The 18,230-nt window shown below is 45.2% G+C and overlaps 1 protein-coding gene across 1 annotated transcript in view; it reads left to right on the top strand.

Annotated features, from left to right (window-relative positions):
- The window catches only part of LOC135543449 (radixin-like), a 31,485-nt gene that overhangs the window by 11,165 nt on the left and 2,090 nt on the right, over positions 1–18,230 (top strand). Inside the window, exons 3-11 of the mRNA XM_064970722.1 lie at positions 12,518–12,601; positions 13,718–13,813; positions 14,447–14,569; positions 15,431–15,582; positions 15,710–15,793; positions 15,945–16,091; positions 16,670–16,766; positions 16,995–17,158; positions 17,552–17,682. Coding sequence (XP_064826794.1) covers positions 12,518–12,601; positions 13,718–13,813; positions 14,447–14,569; positions 15,431–15,582; positions 15,710–15,793; positions 15,945–16,091; positions 16,670–16,766; positions 16,995–17,158; positions 17,552–17,682 — 1,078 coding nt within the window. The remainder of the gene's footprint in view (positions 1–12,517; positions 12,602–13,717; positions 13,814–14,446; positions 14,570–15,430; positions 15,583–15,709; positions 15,794–15,944; positions 16,092–16,669; positions 16,767–16,994; positions 17,159–17,551; positions 17,683–18,230) is intronic.

Genomic DNA, 18,230 nt, shown 5'->3' with positions numbered 1-18,230 from the left:
TTAATCAGCCGGACAGACAGCTGCTCAGTGCCCAGCGGGCCAGATTAGCAACTCCTCTCTGACTAAAGGAGAGCAGTCCTGTGTGTGTGTGTGTGTGTGTGTGTGTACGCTTGTGCAAGGCCGCCTCTCCTCTCAGCAAAGCCTTTGTAAACAGCTTATGGACAAACAGCTGCACATTTACTGAGGGGGTTGTCTGAGAGAAGACTCATCCTCTAAACAACATGTAGAGATACCATGACGAGCAACAGGATAAAGATTCTGACTGAAAAGTGTCTCAACTAACTTCTCTAGAACTCTCTCTCATACACACACACAAACTGTATGGTCCTATAGGCCTTCCCTTCATCACCACTCTATTCATGCATGGCCTCTGTGGCATTTGGCTGTCCACATTTAGCTCTGCCCTACTGGCTCAGTCACATGGATGGTGGGAAACATGACCACTAGAGGCAAAAGAGATCCCTTTGACCATGTCCCTCACTCACACACACCTGATCACACTCCCAATTTACTTATATGAGTCCTCCTTAGATTCTTGTGTCGTTTTCTTTTAGGCCAGAATCAGAACCGGCGCTATCTCCAAGAGAAAGTGCTGCTGTACTTTTTTTATAGGTTGGAATCCACCAGTTGTACCACATTGATGCTTTATGTACTGTATTTGGGGTGTCATGAGTAACTGGGGCTTGGTTCAGTGGTGTTTTCAGAGGACATGATTAGCTGTGTGGGTGCTGTAGCACGTCTCTCCTCCCCCTTCCTTCTGTCCGCACACGGGACAGCCAGGGATTATGGAGAGCCTTCTGTCTGCCTGGCTTTAGCTAGACTACTCTCTTCTCCTTCACACTCTGTGGGCTAGTTGTGTTTTTGGCTCAGGTACATATATGCAGGCATACACACACGCAAGCGCTCGCGCACACACACATAGAGATACAGACAGGCAGACGCACACACACACAGGGTGAATTCTAACAAAGGTCAGCACTTTCACAGCTGATTGCTGTTGGCAGGCAGCCCCCACACAAACACCAGGAAAGGGACATGCAAGACTTCAGTCGGAAACACAAGTTAAGCACTTGACTCCCCATAACAGCTTTGTCACTCTGATACCCAACAAGGCGTCCGTTTGTCCTGCCGACACTACATGTTGCTACTTCATTATGTAACGAGACAAAGGCATGGTCTGTCCGAGTCAGTTTATCACTGTTGATTAGTTCTTTAGGAAAGACTTGTTACTTTTAACCCTTTAACGAGTACGATCATGTATTTGTGATCATTGAGTGGTGCCTGCAGCGTATGATCACAAATGTGTTTGAAACAGTAGCAACAAATTTCACCTTTTGATTGTAAAAGATAAATGCGAACTTCCATCAGCCAAACAGCACCGAACACATCCACAGCTAAACTCATTCCATAAACCATGACAAAAAAACTAAACAAAAGTTAACAGCTAGACATTTTTACAATGTCCCACAAGGGATAAATGTAATATTGTTTAGAGAAGAGATGCATGTCAGCTAAACCAAGTTCATATTTTTTAGGCAATAAGTGCAGCCATCTTTGACTTTGTTTATTTGCGTCTTATAGTGAATGGCATTCTGGGATTGGGGAGTTTTCTGCGCATCAAAGAAACAAAACCATGGCCACCATCAAAGAATTTAGCTTCTGTTAGTTTAGCCACTTTTCAGCATATTACAAATTGTTGATGTACTTGTTAGTGTATACAAGAACCAGAGCACATGACTTGACGTTTACCGTTTTTGATAAATCACAAAGCAAGTAAAATGTTTTCACCTCACAGATCATCACACCAAATACAAGCCTAGTGCCAAGACTAACCTTAGCACGAAAGCTAAACAGGGATTAAACCATTTTAGGGGGGTTTGTGTGGGGGGTTTTCAAGCCCATGGGGGGTAAAAATGGGTGAAGGTATCGTGGGGGGGGGGTATGATGCAGGAAATATTACTATGATGGGGGATTCATCAATAAATGGGGGGCAAACACAGAAGTTTATACACAGAATAAAACCCCTGGAAAAGGTGGGTCTGAGCTGGCAACCCTGAGGTACCAATGTTACAATCGGATTGTTCAAAACAACTGAGAAATCTGACTTAGGTACGTTCAAGACAAATGGGAACTCTGGGGGGGGGAGCTCTGACTGGGGGAAATTGTTTTGCACTGTCATCCAACTCGGAATTTCAACTCGGGAACTCGTTCCTCTTTCTAGAGCTCTGACTTTCTGACCTGAAGATCATTGACGTCATGATTTTATCTAGTATTTGTCAGAGTTCAGTTGTCTTTAAAGCCCCATAAATCAGTCGAGTGAACTATCCCTTGTTATAACGTCTTTGGTGTGAGAGATGCTTACATGACAACCAGAATGCATTGTATAACGTCAAACATGGCGCCACACATAGCCGGCAAATACCTTAAGTTCAGCTCATCATAATCAGTGCAACATTCAATAAAGTAATTTACACACATGTCCATTACAATCTCTGCAATAATTCAGGAAGCAGGATTTGCCACCAGTACTTGAGAATGTGAATAAAACAGTAAATACATTAGGATCCATACGGTGTGCTACAGCAGAAAGGACAACACGCTATACAACACGCTATACAGAAAATAGAAACTTACTTTGATAAGAATGCACACATGTCTAAAGTCCAATTTGTAAGGAAAACAACCATGAAAGCAATGTGGGTGCTGGGGGAAAACGTTGTGCAAGATCTGTTCGGACTAGATGTGCAATGTCTTCATACTTGATCTGGGGAAGTGCTTGGGCTCTCGTTGAAGAGAGAAGTTTGTTCGACTCAGTAAAGCCTCAAACATAAATTATCCACAACAGCGAAATGGGCTGCTACTTATGTGAATTAACGAGGAGGTGGAAAAACTTGTTAGAATATAATTTGAAATTAAGAAAATGAAACATCTTAAAAGTAATTAGCAGGCAGCTTGCCTTGGTTTGAGGGCAGCGCGTGTAACTGTCCTGTTGTGTAACAATCACAACAATCAATTTTGGAACAGTGAGAGCATTCTGACATCATGCACGTGAATAAACTCACGCAGGGGCGACGGTTTGAGATTTTCCTCCACCTCTAAATTTTGCTCGCCTGAAGTAGAGTATATTGTAATAAATTGCAGGCCACACTACTTGCCCAGAGTTTTAAGCTATACTTTTCGTGGCTGTTTATTTACCACCACAGACAGATGCTGGCACAATGACCGCACCCAGTCAGCTGTATAATGAAATAAGCAAACAGGAAACCACACACTGAGGCGGCGCTCCTAGTGGCCAATGCAGGAAAAATTTAAATCAGTTCTACCAAATTTCTATCAACATGTTAAATGTGCAACCAGCGGTAAACAAATTGTAGATCACCTGTACTCCACACACAGAGACGCGTACAAAGCTCTCCCTCGCCCTCCATTTGGTACATCCGAAAACAACTCTATCCTCCTGATTACAAGCAAAAATTAAAGCAGGAAGCACCAGTGACTCGGTCTATAAAAAAGTGGTCAGATGAAGCAGATGCTAAACTACAGGACTGTTTTGCTGTCACAGACTGGAATATGTTCCGGGAATCTTCCGATGGCATTGAGGAGTACACCACATCAGTCACTGGCTTTATCAGTAAGTGCATTGAGGACGTCGTCTCCACAGTGACTGTACTTACATACCCCAACCAGAAGCAATGGATTACAGGCAACATTCGCACTGAGCTAAAGGTTAGAGCTGCCACTTTCAAGGTGCTGGACTCTAACCCGGAAGCTTACAAGAAATCCTGCGATGAACTCTCAAACAGGCAAAGTGTCAATACAGGGCTAAGATTGAATCATACTACACCGGCTCCAACGCTCGTTTTATGTGGCAGGGCTTGCAAACTACGACAGACTACAAAGGGAAGCACAGCCGCAAGCTGCCCAATGACAAGAGCCTACCAGACGAGCTAAATCACTTCTATGCTCGCTTCGAGGCAAGCAACACTGAGGCATGCATGAGAGCATCAGATGTTCTGATGACTGTGTAATCACGCTCTCCGTAGCCGATGTGAGTAAGACCTTTAAACAGGTCAACATACACAAGGCTGCGGGGCCAGACGGATTATCAGGACATGTGCTCCGGACATGTGCTGACCAACTGGCAGGTGTCTTCACTGACATTTTCAACATGTCCGAGTCTGTAATACCAACATGTTTCAGGCAGACCACCATAGTCCCTGTGCCCAAGAACACAAAGGCAACCTGCCTAAATGACGAAAGACCCGTAGCACTCACATCCGTAGCCATGAAGTGCTTTGAAGGCTGGTAATGGCTCACATAAACACCATTATCCCAGAAGCCCTAGACTCACTCCAATTTGCATACCACCCAAACAGATCCACAGATGATGCAATCTCTATTGCACTCCACACTGCCCTTTCCCACCTGTACAAAAGGAACACTTATGTGAGAATGCTATTCATTGACTACAGCTCCGCGTTCAACGCCATAGTACCCTCAGCTCATCACTAAGCTAAGGATCCTGGGACTAAACACCTCCCTCTGCAACTGAATCCTGAACTTCCCCAGGCCGCCCCCAGGTGGTGGGATGGGTAGCAACACATCTGCCACGCTGATCCTCATCACTGGAGCTCCCCAGGGGTGCGTACTCAGTCCCCTCCTGTACTCCCGGTTCACCCACGACTGCATGGCCAGGCACGACTCCAACACCATCATTAAGTTGCAGACGACGCAACAGTGGTAGGCCTGATCACCGACAACGACGAGACAGCCTATAGGGAGGAGGTCAGAGACCTGGCCGGGTGGTGCCAGAATGACGACCTATCCCTCAACGTGACCAAGGAGATGATTGTGGACTACAGGAAAAGGAGGGCCGAGCATGCCCCTATTCTCAACGATGGGGCTGTAGTGGAGCATGTTCAGAGCTTCAAGTTCCTTGGTGTCCACATCAACAACAAACTAGAATGGTACAAACACACCAAGACAGTTGTGAAGAGGGCACGGCAAAGCCTATTCCCCCTCAGGAAGATAAGGAGATTTTGCATGGGTCCTGAGATCCTCAAAAGGTTCTACAGCTGCAACATCGAAAGCATTACATGGTTGCATCACATCCTGGTACGGCAATTGCTTGGCCCCCGACCTCAAGGCACGACAGAGGGTAGTGCGTACTGCCCAATACATTACTGGGGCTAAGCTGCCTGCCATCCAGGACCTCTACACCAGGTGGTGTCAGAGGAAGGCCCTAAAAATTGTCAAAGATCCCAGCCTCCCCAGTCGTAGACTGTTCTCTCTACTACCGCATGGCAAGCGGAACAGCAGTGCCAAGTCTAGGACAAAAAGGCTTCTCAACAGTTTTTACCCCCAAGCCATATGACTCCTGAACAGGTAATCAAATGGCTACCTGGACTATTTGCATTGCCCCCCCCCCCGAAACCCCTTGTTTACGATGCTGCCGCTCTCTGTTTATCATATCTGCATAGTCACTTTAACTATACATTCATGTACATACTACCTCATTTGGCCCGACCAACCAGTGCTCCCGCACATTGGTTAACCGTGCTATCTGCATTGTGTCCCGCCACCCACCACCCGCCCACCCCTCTTTTACGCTACTGCTACTCTCTGTTCATCATATATGCATAGTCACTTTTACCATATCTACATGTACATACTACCTCAGGCTGATTGACTAACCGGTGTATGTATGTAGCCTCGCTACTTTTATAGCCTCGCTACTTTTATAGCCTCACTACTGTTATTGCCTCACTACTGTTATTTTTCACTTTTTTATTTCTTTACTTACCTATTGTTCACCTAATGCCTTTTTTTGCACTATTGGTTAGAGCTTGTAAGTAAGCATTTCACTGGAAGGTCTGCACATGTTCTGTTCGACGCACGTGAGAAATAAACTTTGATTTGATATTTGGAACTCGTGTGAAAAGGTTAGGAAAGACTTGTTACTTAACGGGGGCCTTGTGGTGGTGGTTTGGTTTATTGGTGTACATAATCCCTTCTAATCACATCCCCTGACTGACAGCTAATTGAGGGAGGGGACCTGACTGGAGTTCCTTAGAGGAAACGCCTCAAGTAACCTTAACCCAGGAGGTCACCCACCATGAGAGGAAGTTGTACTTGCTAGTACTTTTATAGGTTGCTTAGGACAGGCATTAAAGCAGGGATTTGGAAGTCTAAATGCCTTTTGTGCTTCGATGAATTTAACACGGTCTTGCATGAATGCCCCTGTTTTTCCGGATGACTGTGTGATCTCCCTCTGAGGCCGATGTGAGCAAATAGTTTCAACCGGTTAACAGTCAGACTGAATACCAGGGCGTGTTCTCAAAGCATGCGCAAGACCAGCTGGCAAGTGTTTTTATGGACATTTTCATTCTCTCCTTGTCCCAACATGTTTCAAGTTGATCACCATTGTCCCTGTTCCCAAGATCTCCAATGTAACCTGCCTAAATGATTATTGCTCTGTAGCAACTATGTGAGAATGCTGTTTTAAAGACTACATCTCAGCGTTCAACACCATAGTCCCCTCCAAGCTCAACACCAAGCTAGGGACACGGGAACTGAACACCTCCCTCTGCAACTGGATCCTGGACTTCCTGGCGGGTTGGCCCCAGGTGGTGAGGGTAGGTAACAACACCAATGCTGCGCTGACCCTCAACACGGGGATAGGCTAACGACACAACGGTGGTAGGACTGATCACCGACGGTGATGAGACAGCCTATAGGGAGGAGGTCAGAGACTTAGCAGTGTGGTGCCAGGACAACAACCTCTCCCTCAATGTCATTGAGACTAAGGAGCTGATCGTGGACTAAGAGGAAAGAGGAAACGTTTGTTGCTGAACTGGTATTAAAGGCCCTAACGTGTGTCAGGAAAACATTACTAGGCTACCTGATATCAGCATGACACAACAGGAACTGGGATTAGTCGGACCAGGCAAAGGTTTTACAAGTCCTCAATTTTCCAGTGTTGGTGAGCGCATGCCCACTTGAGCCACTTTTTTTTCTTAGCTGATGGTAGTGGAACCTGGTGTGGTCATCTGCTGCAATAGCTCATCTGTGACAAGGATCAATGAGTTGTGCGTTCCGAGATGCCGTTCTGCACACCACTGCTGTACTGCACCGTTATTTGCCTGGTTGTGGCCTGCCTGTTAGCGTGCACAATTCTTGCCATTCATCAATAAGCTGTTTTCGCCCACAGGAATGCCACTTACAGGATACAATTTTTTTTGTTGCGCCATCTTCGGTAAACCCTAGACACTGTTGTGCATGAAAAGCCCAGGAGGGCAGCCGTTTCTGAGATGCTGGATCTGGAGTGCCTGGCACTGATCATACCACGCTCAATGTCACTTTTTGCCCATTCTAATGTTCAATCCAACAGTAACTGGATGCCTGTCTGCCTGCTTTATATAGCAAGCCACAGCGAAGTGACTCGATCCATTTTTGTGAACGAGGGGTATACTTAATAAACTGAGTGTACACCGCACACTCATACCGACACGAACACATAGTGAAGCATGTTGATATGAAAATCGAGCTGTACAGTGACTTCGGAAAGTATTAATTTCCCCACATTTTTTTACAGCCTTATTCTAAAATAAAATGTAATGACAGTGAAAACAGGTTTTTAGACATTTTTGCAAATGTATAAAAAAGGAAAAAAACACATACTTTATTTACATAAGTATTCAGATCCTTTGCTATGAGACTTGAAATTAAGCTCAGGTGCATACTGTTTCCATTTGATTACCCTTGAGATGATTCTACAACTTGATTGGAGTCCACCTGTGGTAAATTCAATTGATTTACATGATTTGGAAAGGCACACACCTGTCTATTTAAGGTCCCACAATTGACATGGCATGTCAGAGCAAGAACCAAGCCATGAGGTCAAAGGAATTGTCCCTAGAGCTCCGAGCCAGGATTGTGGCGAGGCACAGATCTGGGGAAGGGTACCAAAACATTTCTGCAGCATTGGATGTCCCCAATAACACAGTGGCCTCAATCATTCTTAAATGGAAAAAGTTTGGAACCACCAAGACTCTTCCTAGAGCTGACTGCCTGGCCAAACTGAGCAATCGGGGTAGAAGGGCCTTGGTCAGGGTAGTGACCAAGAACCTGATGGTCACTCTGACAGCGCTCTAGTGTTCCTATGTGGAGATGGGAGAACCTTCCAGAAGGACAACCATCCCTGCAGCACTTCACCAATCAGGCCATTGGCCACTCTACCATAGACGGAAGCCACTCCTCAGTAAAAGGCACATGACAGCCCGCTTTGAGTTTGCTAAAAGGCACCTAAAGACTCTCAGACCATGAGAAACAAGATTCTCTGGTCTGATGATTCAGGCCAAAGATTGAACTCTTCGGCCTGAATGCCAAACGTCACGCCTGGAGGAAACCTGGCACTGTCCCTACGGTGAAGCATGGTGGTATCAGCATCATGCTGTGGGGAAGTTTTTTTTCAGCAGCATGGACTGGGAGACTAGTCAGGATTGATGGCAAATATGAATGGAGCAAAGTACAGAGATCCTTGATGAAAACCTGCTCAGGACCTCAGACTGGGGTGAAAGTTCACCTTCCAACAGGACAACGACACTAAGCACACAGCCAAGACACCGCAGGAGTGACTTTGGGACAAGTCTCTGAATGTCCTTGTGTGTCCCAACAGAGCCCGGACTTGAACCTGATCTAACATCTGGAGAGACCTGAAAATAGCTCTGCAGCAGCGCTTCCCGTCCAACCCGATAGAGTTTGAGGATCTGCAGATTAGAATGGGAGAGAGTCCCCAAATACAGGTGTGGCAAGCTTGTAGAGTCATACCCAAGAAGACTCCATGCTGTAATCGCTGCTTCTACAAAATACTGAGTAAAGGGTCTGAATACTTATGTAAATGTGATTTTTCAGTTTATTTTTAATTACGTTAGCAAACATTTCCTAACATTTTTGCTTTGTCGCTTTAGGGTATTTTGTGTAGATTGGTGGCGGGGGACACAATTTAATCAATTTTAGAATAAGGCTGTAACAACATGTGTAAAGTCCGGAGTTGTAAATACTTTCTGAAGGCACTGTACATACACTTTTACACACAATTTGCTGTTCTTCATTTTACTTGTATTATTATCAATCCTCATACGTAGTCACTTTACTGTATCTACCTCAAATAGTGTTATCTGCCTCATATCTCGTACTTCTGCACATTGAGCTGGTACTGGTACACTGTATATAGCTCCACATTGAGCTGGTACTGGTACTCTCTGTATATAGCTCCACATTGATCTGGTACTCTCTGTATATACAGTGGGGCAAAAAAGTATTTAGTCAGACACCAATTGTGCAAGTTCTCCCACTTAAAAAGATGAGGCCTGTAATTTTTATCATAGCTACACTTCAACTATGACAGACAAAATGAGAAGAAAAAAAAATCCAGAAAATCACATTGTAGGATTTTTAATTTATTTATTTGCAAATTATGGTGGAAAATAAACTTTTGTTATTGACCAAATACTTATCTCAATACTTTATATACCCTTTGTTGGCAATGACAGAGGTCAAACGTTTTCTGTAAGCCTTCACAAGGTTTTCACACACTGTTGCTGGTATTTTGGCCCATTCCTCCTTGCAGATCTCCTCTAGAGCAGTGATGTTTTGAGGCTGTTGCTGGGCAACATGGACTTTCAACTCCCTCTAAAGATTTTCTATGGGGTTGAGATCTGGAGACTGGCTAGGCCACTCCAGGACCTTGAAATGCTTCTTACGAAGCCACTCCTTCGTTGCCCGGGCTGTGTGTTTGGGATCATTGTCATGCTGAAAGACCCAGCCACGTTTCATCTTCAATGCCCTTGCTGATGGAAGGAGGTTTTCACTCAATCTCATTATACATGGCCCCATTCATTCTTTACTTTACACGGATCAGTCGTCCTAGTCCCTTTGCAGAAAAACAGCCCCAAAGCATGATGTTTCCACCCCCATGCTTCACAGTAGGTATGGTGTTCTTTGGATGCAACTCAGCATTCTTTGTCCTCCAAACACAACGAGTTGAGGTTTTTACCAAGAAGTTCTATTTTGGTTTCATCTGACCATATGACATTCTCCCAATCTTCTGAATCATCCAAATGCTCTCTCGCAAACTTCAGACGGGCCTGGACATGTACTGGCTAAAGCAGGGGGACACGTCTGGCACTGCAGGATTTGAGTCCCTGGCGGCATAGTGTGTTACTGATGGTAGACTTTGTTACTTTGGTCCCAGCTCTTTGCAGGTCATTCACTAGGTCCCCCGTGTGGTTCTGGGATTTTTGCTCACCGTTCTTGTGATCATTTTGACCCCACGGGGTGCGATCTTGCGTGGAGCCCCAGATCGAGGGAGATTATCAGTGGTCTTGTATGTCTTCCATTTCCTAATAATTGCTCCCACCGTTGATTTCTTCAAACCAAGCTGCTTACCTATTGCAGATTTCAGTCTTCCCAGCCTTGGGCAGGTCTACAATTTTGTTTCTGGTGTCCTTTGACAGCTCTTTGGTCTTGGCCATAGTGGAGTTTGGAGTGTGACTGTTTGAGGTTGTGGACAGGTGTCTTTTATACTGATAAGTTCAAACAGGTGCCATTAATACAGGTAACGAGTGGAGGACAGAGGAGCCTCTTAAAGAAGTAGTTACAGGTCTGTGAGAGCCAGAAATCTTGCTTGTTTGTAGGTGACCAAATACTTATTTTTCCACCATAATTTGCAAATAAATTCATTAAAAATCCTACAATGTCATTCTGGATTTTTTTTCTTTCTCATTTTGCCTGTCATAGTTGAAGTGTACCTATGATGAAAATTACAGGCTTCATCTTTTTAAGTGGGAGAACTTGCACAATTGGTGGCTGACTAAATACTTTTTTGCCCCACTGTAGCTCCACATTGAGCTGGTACTCTCTGTATATAGCTCCACATTGAGCTGGTTCTCTCTGGGCATATAGCTCCACGTTGAGCTGGTTCTCTCTGGGCATATAGCTCCACGTTGAGCTGGTTCTCTCTGGGCATATAGCTCCACGTTGAGCTGGTTCTCTCTGGGCATATAGCTCCACGTTGAGCTGGTTCTCTCTGGGCATATAGCTCCACGTTGAGCTGGTTCTCTCTGGGCATATAGCTCCACGTTGAGCTGGTTCTCTCTGGGCATATAGCTCCATTCTTGTGTATTTTATTCTTGTTACTTTTTTAGTGGTATTCTTTTTAAACTCTGCAGCATTGAAGGGCTTGTAAGCAACCATTTCAAGGTAACGCATACACCAGTTGTATTTGCCGCATGTAACAAATACAATTTGACTTGTTTGTCTGCCCAATATACATCTGTTAGCATGTTTGGTAGATAGGAAGACGTTTCTCATAGTTCTAGCTCTAGTCTACTTGCCTTTTCCCGTGCTGTACTAGGATGCAGGTGGAGAGGGGTCGCGTGTGCTTTCATAGGAGAATGCTGAATAGTTAGTGGGGCAGAGCGAGCGTACAGGAGGTTTCATGGCTAATTAATGTTAGTGAGACAGAGGCAGATGCACAATCTCTACAGTGTGATTTATGTGAGAGTCACAGTACTGTGCTGGATATTGAAAAGTTTTCTGGATAATTAATCACGTGTGTGTGTGTGCAGCACTGTGTGTTAGGGTAAACGGGGATAAAGAATGTGCGTGGAGAATGCCTGTCCTGAGGTTTCATGGGTAATTCATGATAAGAAGAGGGGAGAGCAAGGGAAGCTGCTTTTCTCAGTGGGCAACTAAGGTACTGTAACTACACAGTAATGTAGTAACACTATCCGGATTGGAGTGCATCTGGCCGCCACTCTGCATCATCTTTCTCTCTTGCCAGCGTGCTGCATCTCTCTTTCTCTCTCTGTATCTATTTTATTTCCCCCTGTCTTTCCAGTGAGGTGTGTGTCAGTCACTGAGAACAGGCCTGACCATGAGGGCATCCTATCAGCTGTGTCAGGTCTGGTGCCAGGCCAGCCTAGTGCAGCTCAAACAGCAACAGCCAATGGCTGACCTCGCACCTCTGCTCCGCCTCACAGGGATGAGGAGGCGACCGTAGGAAGGGGAGCAGTCACTCAGTGCTGAGAGGGCAAAAAGACACACACACAGGCACTGCATTAGCCCATGCGCACACACACACACAGACAACGCTCCTTCAGTTCTCTGTCTTGCTGGAAGGCCTTTTGTTGCTCCCTTGAAGAGTTCAGTCTAATGCACTAAAACTGAAATTGAGTTTGTTCATTTCCACCAAAATGGCTGACTCACTGCCATTTTAAATGTGTGAAAGCGGCGTCTGACACATCCTGAAACGCTGACCACGGCACACAGTGGTGACGGTTTCACCTGAAACGCTGACCACGGCACACAGTGGTGACGGTGTCACCTGAAACGCTGACCACGGCACACAGTGGTGACGGTTTCACCTGAAAACGTTGACAGCCTGCAGTACAGCAACGCAGTGAATGGAAATGTACATGCAAACTGGCAAATAACATGCAAACTTGTTTTGTAGATTAATGTGCGGGTGACCACCATGGATGCAGAGCTGGAGTTTGCCATCCAGCCCAACACCACTGGCAAACAGCTCTTTGACCAGGTAAGCAAGGACCAGGACTCGATACAAACTGAGAATTCACATAACTTTAAACCTAATAGAACTATAGTATGAAACATCTCATGTAAGATCAAGTGGGTGCTCTACGGTGTTCCTGGATGAGGTTCATTTCTCCCTTTTGTTGGTACTATCATGGAAGATCAGTCTTTTGATATACAGTCTGATTGACGTGTAGTCCGTTACTGTTGTCATAGTACCAGTACTGTTCTCCTGTCATGATGGCGCAGCATTACTGACAGCATTAACCCCCCCCCCCCCCCCACTGTAGTTTCACAGCTTTGAGGGTGCATTGGAGGTCATTGAAAGACAGACTGTTTTCGGGATCTTTATTGTTGGCTAGATCTTATCTGCAACTTCTCAGCCTGACACTGGAGGAGGATGATGTAATGTCCAATCCTCATTTCTATCCCTGTTGAGGTTCCTATGTGCCTGTACAGCTACTCTGTAACACATGTTAGCGATATCGCCTTGACCACAAACCGTACCAGAGCATTTTCTCACAAACAGAAGCTGGAGAGTACGTAGGAGGGCTGAAGAACTGTAATGAATGAGGCCATTGACATGTGCAGGCAGGTGGCGACTGTCCTGGACTCTGTGTCCAGCTGTCTTCTCACATTTCACAGTGTGTTTTGTATTCCCAGTACACACACACATACATTCCATTTCCAGGGATTCATCAGGAGTTATGGACGTCCGCCTCATTGCCCTCCTCTGCAGTAACAGGCGGAGTGAATCGAAGTAGCTTGTTGCTGCGTGTCAACTGGCTGACCTATTAGTCACCCTCCCAGAGTTTAACAGTGAGCCCGAGGCCCATTATGGAGAAGCTATGCCACAGTGGGCTCAACGCTGCCGAGGAGCCTCCAGTCAAGCGGAGTCTAAAACACCCCTCTCAATCTCTATTAAACCCGCATTGCAGTATTTATTTACACAGTAGCATGCGAGCCTTCCATCCTAGTCGCACACAATCTGATTTCTTTTGTCATGAAACAAATGGTTGCTAGCATGTTGTGTTCTATGACTTTTCACATGAGAAATGTGACTCTCAGTAATCCCACCCTCCCAACTGTTTAATGGTGGAGTATTGTCTGATGTTAACAGGTGGTGAAGACGGTGGGGCTTCGAGAGGTCTGGTTCTTCGGACTGCAGTACGTGGACAGCAAGGGTTACAGCACGTGGCTGAAGCTTAATAAAAAGGCGAGTTCTCTCTTTCTCTCTGTTTCCAGAGCGGCTGCCAGCAGTCAGTTTGAGCTGGTTATTAGGCTGTCGTCAGGGGGCCTCAGATGTGTACTTTCACAGGCTTCCTGTGAAGACCCTCCGACCCCCAAAAAACTGCTCTGAAGTGCCGTAAAAGACAGCGCGAGAGAGAGTGTGTCAGTGTGTGTGTTGTTGGAACTTGTGCAGTAGTCGTAGAGCAGTGTGGTTCTGTCAGGGTGATCTACAACAGGATTTATTTTAACAGCTGTCTCCCGTGGAAAGTGTTCTGATTCTAGGCCCCGGAGCCTGGGACGTAAGCGGCTGTGAAGAGGGTCCAATCCTATCACTGATCAGGACAAGATTAGATAACAGAAGTTTGTTCATACCTTTATGGCTTCATAACCAACTTCTATGATTTACCTTTATAGCCCAGATTATAAAGATTAGATTGTAAAGCTTCTGGATCAAAGATGGATGCTTACTTATTAGCCAGCCATGTTTTTGTTTGTCAGCGCAGATAAAGGAGAGGAGACAAGGCGATAGAAGGCACTTCAGACTCCTGAGACTTGTCTACCTCCTAGTGGTCTTGTTGTCTGTACAGGGCTTTAAAGGTGTTGTCCTTGTCCTCTCCAGGTGACAGCCCAGGATGTAAAGAAGGAGAACCCTCTGCAGTTTAAGTTCCGGGCCAAGTTCTTCCCTGAGGACGTGTCTGAGGAGCTGATCCAGGAGATCACACAGAGACTCTTCTTCCTGCAGGTAACTGACACCAGTTGTTCTAATACTCATATTAACCATACTATTTGTGAGGTAAATTGAGAATGTAGTATGCTTATTGGTCATAGTATGGCTATATTTAGTATGCCCAAAGTTCCCAGGATGTTGTAGTATACAAACGGTGGACACCATTTCTGTGCTTTTAGGGCCCATAATGCAATTCTTCAGAAAATGGGCACGGCTTCACAACATTTTCAAATTTGGCGTGAAATATGCAGCCGAAGACCGGCAAGAGCAGATACAAATTCATTGCTTAAACTAATTATGACAAATGTAATGAAGTAATTCATTTTTCAAATAAGTTACTGACAATTTGTTAGGTACGCTAGCCTTATAGCATATCATTAAAGCAGCTGCTTGTATGTACTGGTATGTTAGCTATCTACCTAACGTTAATTGGCTACTAATACATCGAACTTGCCAGGATTTTAACTAACTACCCAATGTTTATTGACTTGATTATTCACGGTATGCTAAGTGTATAGTCGTTGTGCATTTTCAATGGACATTGTTAATTAAGTCTAGCTAGTAATTAAAAACAATCAAGCAAGAAGTTGCAAACTTCCGGTGGACCGGTGAAGCACTAGTACACTCAACTGAAAGGATACCAGTGTGCTAAAATGAACTAATAGTATGGGTATTCGAACACAGCCTCTGTCAAAACACACTGAAGAGTTCTAAGTCATCAGTATTCTAAGTCTTGACGGTCAAGAACAGACATACTCTTACTATGTTTACTCGTAGTGTCTTAATGCTTCCTAAGTTCAATACTCAGTGGGTGAGGTCACATGACCTCTACTTTATTTTTCTCTTTTCCACTCTCCTTTTGGCTTCTCTGACCAGGTGAAGGAGGCCATTTTGAACGATGAGAACTACTGTCCCCCGGAGACTGCCGTGCTGCTGGCATCTTACTCTGTCCAGGCCAAGTACGCCGACTACAACAAAGACAGCCACAAGCCTGGCTACCTCACCAATGACAGACTGCTGCCACAGAGGTGAGTAGCCACTGGCCAGAAGCAGGGATGTCCCGGAGTCATGCACCATCCACATACTAACAAGGAATCCTAGAATGTTTTTTAAATTTTTATTAAAATTTCCTCTGGAATGTTCTATGTTGTGTAGAGTCCTGGAGCAGCACAAGCTCACCAAGGAGCAGTGGGAGGACCGGATACAGACCTGGCATGAGGAGCACCGAGGCATGCTCAGGTCTGTGTGGATTTCCTTCTTTCTCTGATAGTTTATGAGGGTTATTGGGAGAGGTGTTTTTGTCTCGTAGAGGATGCATTTTTCTGAATGGTTCCCCCACAACGAGACAGTTCCATGTCAGAAACGTAACGCTAACGTGTTTTTCCCCCAGAGAGGACACGATGATGGAGTACCTGAAGATAGCTCAGGACCTGGAGATGTACGGAGTCAACTACTTTGAGATCAAGAACAAGAAGGGGACCGAGCTGTGGCTGGGAGTGGACGCCCTGGGACTCAACATCTACGAACACGAAGACAAGTCCGTCTCACTACTACAGCTGTATCAACCATGGCTGGCCTATTGGAAAGCTACTGTTAAACTACGTACTGTAATGATAAGCAGATGTTTAATCAGATTTCTCCTAGTTGTTCTACTTTACAAACTGGTTTGAGAGTGTTGGGGTGACTGAAAGATGTCCAAGAAGGAAAGAAAGGGAAGGATGAGTGAATGTTATTTTTAGCAGTAGAGGGGAGAGAGGTGGGGGGAAGAGAGTAAGTGTGGTCTGTTACTCTTCCTGTCTTCCTCCCATTCGTGGGTGGGACACGACTGACACAGCTTTGAAATGGTTTCCTGTCCTGCCACTCAGACCCATTCCCTTTCTTTCCCAACAGTGACTGCAGATCAGCTGGTAGACAATAATTCAGTGTCCATCTCTTGAGTAGAGACTTGCATTGGCAGGACTGGAATTTGATCACAGATCAGTATAATATACTGCAATCGACATGGATTTGGATGTCTGTAGCATATCATCGCCATCTGCTGGCATCTTTTATAGCACAATATTGAGTATTGAAAACTGTCTGTGTGCATCAATGACCAAATATCAACCCCCCCAGACTGACACCAAAGATTGGCTTCCCTTGGAGCGAGATCCGAAACATCTCCTTCAACGACAAGAAGTTTGTCATCAAACCCATCGACAAGAAAGCTCCAGTAAGTCTCCCCTTGTCAGATTTTTTTCCTATACGATCCCAAAACAACAAGATGTGGAGGCACAGATCCTTTTTCCAGAACACTTTAATAAGTAGTAGTGAATTATACTCTAAAGAGTTCATCATATTCTCTGTTGTCAAACCATGAGTAATCTCATGGTCTATCTAGTCATCCTAACGGTTTTCCCCTGAACCCGGTTTTCCCCTGAAACCTCCTGTGTCCCTGTAGGACTTTGTGTTCTACGCGCCGCGGTTGCGGATCAACAAGCGGATCCTGGCTCTGTGTATGGGGAACCACGAGCTGTACATGAGGAGGAGGAAGCCTGACACCATCGAGGTGCAGCAGATGAAGGCCCAGGCCAGAGAGGAGAAACACCACAAACAGCAGGAGAGGTACAGGAGGAGCACACACACACATCTTACGCAAGCACACACACTTTACTTTCATAGTCATGGCTATATGTTGACAGAGATGAAAGCCTATGTCAAGATACATTTGTGTTGTATAGTTGTACCTTTCTAACAAACAACCATATCACCTTTTCAGAATATTTTATAAAGTCATTATGAATCATCCAGAATGTTGATATTACATGCAGATGTTAGCAGGACATCATGTACGATACATTGCCATGTCAGTTTGATACTTTGGATATTACAGTACACTTAAATAAGATGCAAAATCACCATTGCTGTGACGATGAAAAACACACCTATATAGTGCTTCGTTGCAAGGGTTAATTTCCTAGCAGTTAGATGATATATCCCTTCATCAATTCCTGACAGAGCCCAGCTGGAGAACGAGAAGAAGAAACGAGAGCACGCAGAGAAAGAGAAGGAGAGAATAGAGCGAGAGAAGGACGAGCTAATGGAGAGACTGAGGCTGATCGAGGACCAGACGATGAGGGCCCAGAAAGGTATCAGTCTGCCTCTTCCCACAATGCCCCTGACCTTCAACCCACTAAAGTTCCTCCTATCTCTGTACTAGTGAAGACACGTTAGAAGGCCAGATTAATTCAGCCTTCATGCAAATAAGAGCCTTCTGCTCCTCTTATTTGACATATGGAATGAGATATTAACTTTGTGTTTAAAATTTTTATTGTCCCAGGGCAATATCAGGTGCAAATGTTGCACTGATGTAAATGCTACATAAACCTGTCTTCACCTGGAGTGTTTTCGTGGTGTTGATATGATGTGGGCTCTACATGGGGCTGTTGGTTTATCAATGTCAGTCAGTATGCCAATGGGACCTGACCCTAACCTTCTAGACTGGTCCTCACTGCACCACGGTACTAAACTCTCATCTCTTACTTATAGGACTGTTCTCAGCACCAGGTAAACATCAAGTCCAGTCAGAAACACTTCTTTAACCCCTCTCCCTCCCGACCCTTCCACATGACCTTATAGACTTGGGTGGTGTGTTGAATGAGACATCCATGTTGTGTTCTTTTTGTTCCGTACTGTT

Source organism: Oncorhynchus masou, chromosome 7 (genome assembly GCF_036934945.1).
Source record: "Oncorhynchus masou masou isolate Uvic2021 chromosome 7, UVic_Omas_1.1, whole genome shotgun sequence".
NCBI lineage: Eukaryota > Metazoa > Chordata > Actinopteri > Salmoniformes > Salmonidae > Oncorhynchus > Oncorhynchus masou.
This window is presented reverse-complemented; position numbering and strand designations above follow the sequence as displayed.